The sequence below is a fragment of the Dioscorea cayenensis genome, chromosome 9 (assembly GCF_009730915.1).
Source record: "Dioscorea cayenensis subsp. rotundata cultivar TDr96_F1 chromosome 9, TDr96_F1_v2_PseudoChromosome.rev07_lg8_w22 25.fasta, whole genome shotgun sequence".
Lineage (NCBI taxonomy): Eukaryota > Viridiplantae > Streptophyta > Magnoliopsida > Dioscoreales > Dioscoreaceae > Dioscorea > Dioscorea cayenensis.
The window spans coordinates 4,145,472-4,152,355 of NC_052479.1; the positions used below are offsets into that span (position 1 = coordinate 4,145,472).

General features: G+C 31.3%; 1 protein-coding gene across 1 annotated transcript; it reads right to left on the bottom strand.

The window, feature by feature from the left end:
- Window positions 1–1,712: 1,712 nt before the first annotated feature.
- On the bottom strand, window positions 1,713–6,444 carry LOC120269162 (outer envelope pore protein 21B, chloroplastic). Its single transcript, XM_039276482.1, has 5 exons — window positions 6,244–6,444; window positions 5,562–5,636; window positions 5,329–5,481; window positions 4,182–4,280; window positions 1,713–1,939 (listed from the first exon to the last, which is right to left on the bottom strand). Exons 1-5 carry the CDS (start codon window positions 6,346–6,348, stop codon window positions 1,856–1,858), a joined length of 516 nt encoding a protein of 171 aa, XP_039132416.1. The 5' UTR covers window positions 6,349–6,444; the 3' UTR covers window positions 1,713–1,855.
- Between the last annotated feature and the right edge of the window lie 440 nt (window positions 6,445–6,884).

Consider the following 6,884-nt stretch of genomic DNA (forward strand, 5'->3'; position numbering starts at 1 on the left):
TGAAATAGCTATTTCCACCAATATCTAAAAGTTAAAATTTTAATAATTTTCCTTTTAATGTTTCTATAAAAAGCATCAAATTTCTAACTTTTATAGAAAGTACGAAAACTATTTAAAATGTGTGTTTGTATGTTTTCCTCCAAAAATGAGGGAAAAAAATCCAAACAAACTAATTTTATTTTTATTTTTTTATTATTTATTTATTTTTGAGAAGCTTGATAAGCCACACACATATCAAATGCTTAATTAAATTTAAAAATCAAATCCTTAATTATATTTAAAAACAAGTTAGAACTCTCAACCTTCCATATAATAAAAAATCAATGATGCTATCATTCACATACTATATATATATATATATATGAGAATACGTTAACTGCGGACGTTTGCAGTTGCCTACAGATGACAAGAAAAGAGAGATATTGAGATAAAGAAGTAGTACATGTGTGTTGAGGGATTTCTAATAACTTGGTTTTGTAATACTAGTAGAAATCAACTCTAATGGCATCCCAATAACTGTACAGTTCGTGGATTTTGATAGTGCATGTGTTGTGGAGATTTTTATAACTGATGATTCATATTAAATTACTGTGTATCTCACATTTTACTGTATTATTATTCATATTATTTATAAGCACAGTAAAACTGTTACTGTGCATTACAAATCAAATACATTAAATTTAAATTAGATGGCGATATATGAACGTTAGACGGCGATATATGAACGTCAGTAGATTTTAATAGTGCATGTGTGTTGGAGTTTTTTATAACTTAGTTATGTAGTATTAGTAAAAAGCAACTTTGACTATTGAGATTTATTGAGTTACTGTTACAATCAAGATCAACTCTAACAGCTTAGATTTGTTAAGTTATTGTTACGATTATTATCTAACGATTCAGATCAAATTATTGTACATTGCACTTTTGATTGTGATACTATTTATAAACACAGTAAAATTACCACTATTCATAAAAAATTATTGTATATCATAAATCAAATTCTTTAAATTTAAATTGTACGGCATCAGATAACTTTCTTAGATTTAAAATCTATCAACTATATCAAAGAGGCAGCCAATATATATATACATATATAGATTAGATTTACTTTGTATAACCTAATTTGCTTCAACATTTTTTTCCATTCCTTTTAAATCTTTATTGCTCTATTTTGTATGTATTTAAGTCCCACATATCACACGCTTACTCAGGAATCATGACTTTGATAACTATTCATTGCGCAGAGCAGCAAAAAAACATTACCATAAATATGTATGCCTGAAATAGGGCCAGGAAAAATTTCACCCCCTACATATATAGAAAAAAATAATAATAATAATGAGCATTATTATTACATAAATATGTGGATTTTTTTTTTATTATTATGATCGATAAGCTCATTGGTGTTGACGAGCTCTTCCGGCAGATACTCAGAAATAATGTGCTATCTATAAGGTTTTGTTAAGGCAAATTCTAAAAACTTAGATGGCTTTTATGAAAATATCCAAAAACTTATTCCCTAATAATTGACATTATATTTGTAAAATGTTAAGGGTTTGAAGGCAAGGAAATTGAAAGGTGGAATTTAAAACATTTTGTTGTTCATTATTTAGTTATAATTTCGAAGAATAAAGATATATGTCAAATAAATAATCACTAATAAGAGTATGCCTAAATGAGAACCTAAATACAAATTCAAGAGTAATATGTTATATATAAATACATACATATGACTGCAGATCAAGAAACTTCATTCAGTTATGTTTTACAAGATAACTTTACACTCCATAGTGAAGGTTTTCGAATAATCCAAAGTAGACAACAGAAGCATAAACATAAGGATCAAAGCTAAAATTCACAAATCATATCTGACATTCCATCTTCCTTTCATGTCAGCATTGAGGGTCCAATTGTTCTCCTTCAGTTGCAGGTAGGGCACCTGCTGTCAAAGAACACAATTAGTAAATCATGACTTGAAAATCAATAACCATTAATCCTTAATCATTGTGTTTCTCCATCTAAAGTTTTTATTTATAAATTATAATTTCCTGATTTCAGATAAAAATGACCGTTAATCAGAATGTCTCATAAATAAACCATACAAATATCGTAAGAAATAATTCTTGGGTCTGTAGCCTATACAACACTGTTTTTAATGCATGAATACCAAATATTTTGGCACACGAAACTTTGGTATTCTTGGTATATTCGGCAAACACAAGACAATTACTATGTCTACTATTCCTTCTATACAAAATATTAATTCTGATTAGGAATGGGGGTGGGGCGGGGTGGGGAATGGGATCCCCGTCCCCATCCCCTTTCTCCACGGGGCGGAGATTCCCCGGTTAAAAATTCCCATGGAGAAAAAAATCCTCCCACTCATCTCCCTCATGGGGATCCCCTCACGGGGAATCCCCGCCCTCCTAAAACATTAATATAAAAAAATTTTCTATAAATAACTATAATATTTCAATGACGTTTATGTTACTACATGCTTAAAAGATCGCTATATACTGATTGAAAAATAAAAAAATATAATGTATGTATGAAAAAAATCTGATCAAATGGATATTTGAATAAAAAAATATAATGCTTTATATGTAACAACACATGGATATTTGAATAAAAAAATCTAGACAAATTACAATTACCTAATTATCCAATTCATTTAAATTAAATAAATAATTAGTTTTTATGAATATTAGAAATTTGAAAATTAGAAGTTTGAATTTTAATTTTGTAGATATATTATATAATAATTTTATTAAAATAATTTAAGATTTTATTAAATAAATATGTTTTAATGAAATATATAAATTTAAATAGTTAATAAGTTGTATGAAATAATTGTGAGTTCCATAATAATAACTAAAAATATTAACAAATAAATATTTATTGATTATATATATATATATATATTATATTATGTTAATGTTGAAATAATCTTTAATAAATATATTAAAAATATATAATATATTCTTTTGGGGAATCCCCGCGGGGATTCCCCACAGGGTTCCCCGCCCCCGCCCCGCTAGGCGGGGAGGAATTTTTCCCCGCTCCCCGCCCCGCGGGGGGATATTTCGGGGAATCCCCGCCCCGTCGGGGCGGGGCCCCGCGGGGAATGGGGATTCCCCGCCCCACCCCCATTCCTAATTCTGATCACAAACCGTATCTGATACCCATTTTTCTCTCACGCACCCTAGTCTGACAATTCTCTCAAACTAGCACTTATGAGCCTGCGGTTGGCAGTACATGCTTCGGCAAAAGTTCATTGTCACAGAAGCTTCAGAAACATAGAACATTAAGGATCTCTTGAGCGATGAAATCTAAAGCTGATAAATGCCCACTATGATTTGGCACAGCCATACTTGATGCACCATTGAGTATGAATACTCAGAAAATAATCCCATAGAAAGATAAAAACATTTTAACAAAGACCATACACAAGTGTGCCATGCAAAATCAGCGAGTTCCCTATTAATATACCTTTATTCCATGAGGTAAAAAAGACAGACAAATTTGGGTAAAAATAGACCCTTCCAGAAAACTTCCAAAAGAAAAAGGATCTGTAAAAGATATACTATCAAGTATATTTGTAACTGTAATAGAAAAGGTCAATGTATAATTGTCCATCATGGAATGCAAACTAGATGTGTATATACCTTGGGTAAGATCACACAGAATAAGGACCTTAAACTTTAGTTTTAGCTTAGCCCCTTCAATTCAATTTTACATAATGGAGCATGCATTTTCCAATTTATTGCCATGCGTACTTCTCTCAGGAATTCCACAACATACCATGTGTATGCCATATGTCAGGAATTTCTAATGGACAGTACACATTGCAACAAATTGAAAAATGTAGGGTTCAGTTGGTGAAAATTTAAGTTTGACGGCTCGTGAAGAAAACTGTGATAAAGTTCAAGATCCACAAGTACCCTTAAAATTATGTAATAAAAACAGAAAAATATTAACAAGCTTCAAGAAGCCTTTAACTGGTGATAGCTCAAAAGTCCTTTCATGACAAATAACAAAAGTAAGAAATATGACTTACGCCCTTTCTTTATAGAAAAACTGGTAATTAATGAGAAAATGCATGTGCAAATTGAAAAAAAAAAATCAACAAAATGATGTAATAATTAATTGTACAAGATTAGAATTAAGTTGAAAGTACATACCTTCTCAAATAATTCATAGCCCACTTTTAGCCTCACATCTTGGTCCCTCTGAAAATTAAGTTTGCTCCAAACTAACTCAATTCCACCACTGTCCTTCCTCTACAAAATATTACAATATTTGGTTAGAAAAATTGTTGATGAACATAGATGAATCTACCATAATTTGCAAACAACAAAATAGATTCAGCTTGCATGGTAAGTTAAAAATTCCAAAAATATCAAATCAAACTCTCTTTGATAATTACCCAAAGAATACTACACAACAATTGAGACATCACAAAGTAGTGCCACACCTGCATAAGTTAAACTACCTTACACTACAAAGAGCTTCTTAAATTACCAAGAGTTTGATCTAACCTATAAAAGCAAAGGGAAATATTTAAACATCAGTCTAATAAAGTAGAATGCAACTGAAAGGGACATGAATTCCATCACATACATCAACATAAGAAACTCAGCAATTGTAAATAAATTATGGCATTCAATGGTGAACTCAAACTACATAAAGTTCACATAAAAGAAGGGACTTAAAATTTATATTTAACTAAATCCACCAAATGGGTTAGTTAGATATACATTTAAATAAAAGAATGTAGAAAAAGTTAAAAATTCATAAGATTAAAGAATTCAGCACTTAATACACCATAGATGTGAATAAAATACATCCATTTGAAGAATAAGAATTGTAAAAATTGTTCTTTACAATCCATAAAAAGCCTCTAAACCTCTTTGAATTTAAAAGAAACAATCTTAATTTTGGAAGCATAAAGTTCTAATATACAATCATAATGATTTTTCACTTAACAGTTGGTGGACTAAAACAAAAAAAACAAAAAAAAGAATTAGACATTTTCTGAAGAAAGAAAAACTGCATTAGCAAAATATCAATATCTTTCAATGTTCACAATAACAGTATTAAATTGAAAACATAGATTGTGTCTATCCCCATTTAAACAAAGGTATTTGTATACATAAAAACATTGCTCAACTAGTTTACATCTGCAATAAGAGAGTTCACATATCCTAGTATATGAACATGGAAAAAATAGAAAAGCAAAGTTTTCAAGCAGCCAGAGAAATGTCAATGTTAAAGTACATATCCACAGTGTTTAATCAGAAGCAATCAATTTTCAGTACCAACTCTAACCTTATTAAATTCTTTGTCCAAATCACACCTCCCTTTGATGTTTAAACCAAAATACCCACTAGATGGGAGTTCAAATGCCTTCTTCCCACGAACAGTATATTGAAGTTTTCGATGTTTATCTGACTGTAACCCAACACCAATCCTAGTTGATAGCTGCATGATAATAGAGATAAAGCATTCAAACACATGTCAATACTAACATTCTAAAATAAGTTATGATGTGATAACTTTACCTGAGGAAGAAACTGACGAATTAACAGAGCAAAATAGCTAGGATTGCCATTTTTAGTATCAATTTCCCCGTGAACCTGTCAAGACAACCGCCTTCCCTTCAGATATTAATTTAAAACCATTTTAAACTCTAGTTCCTAATTTCCAAAGAAAGACTCGAAGTACAAGAACTTAACATATCTGCAGAATACAAACAGTGAATACCACAATGTTATGTCAACACAATTCAAACAACAGATTTCAAACAGAGAGCTACTCCCATCCCAAAACAAACAAGGAATTTCAAGAGAAAGCTAGCTTTTTTTTCATCAAATATATATATTGAAAATCATGTGATAACTTTATCTAAGATTTTATCAAATTTTAACACAATTCACTTAAAAGAAACTACGCTAACGTGCTACATATAAACAATGTACATAAAAATTGCAAATTTCTGAGCTTCATCAAAGAGATACACATGAAAAACATCCACCTAATCCTTCAATCACATATAAATTAAAAAAACCCCATGAAAAATACCTATCACGATGAACCTTGAAGAAAGATACTAACAAACAAAGATCAAAAAGGCCTCAAATTTCGCCATTGTGGCCCTTAAACAGTGACAGATTCCTCAAAGAACAGGAAGGCAAGCATAGAAAAGAGACGAAGAAGCGGAGAAAGAGGACAGATGGAGAGCACCTGCAGGAGGGTGTTGGAGAGGGTGTCGGGCTCAAGATGGAACTTCTGTCTGGCATGGATCCTTAGGGATTTCGATTCGCTACTGAACCTCAGCGAGGTCTCCATCTCCGCTCGAGCTTTCGTGCTTCTCCGCCGCGAAGTGAAGCAAAAACCCCTTCAAAATTCTTTCCCGAACGATGAGGGTTCAAACTTCAAAGATAAACCCTCGTTACGGAAATTTCACTTTTAAGCCCCCCACAAAAAACAAATTAAAAAAGAAAATAGACACCACTCCTTTGTAACCGTTGATTTAAAAAATTATTTTTTTTATTTTTTTAAATACCTACATCATGTCAAATCCCCTTTTAAACGATTAGAACCGGCCAACACTTCCTCTCTAACCGTTGATTTAAGAAATTATTTAATTTTGTTTTTAATACCTATACATGAACTAAAATCTCCCTTTTAACCAATAAGAATTGGATGACACTTTACTCTAACCGTTGATTTAAAAAATTATTTAATTTTTTTAATATCTATTAAAATATATTTACATGTCTCCACAATAGGAGAGATGGGATTTGATTCCTCTCCTCTCCCTTCAAGTGTTGTTTGTTTGCATGGAGTGGAGTGGAATTGGATTTGGTTCCCTTCACGTGATG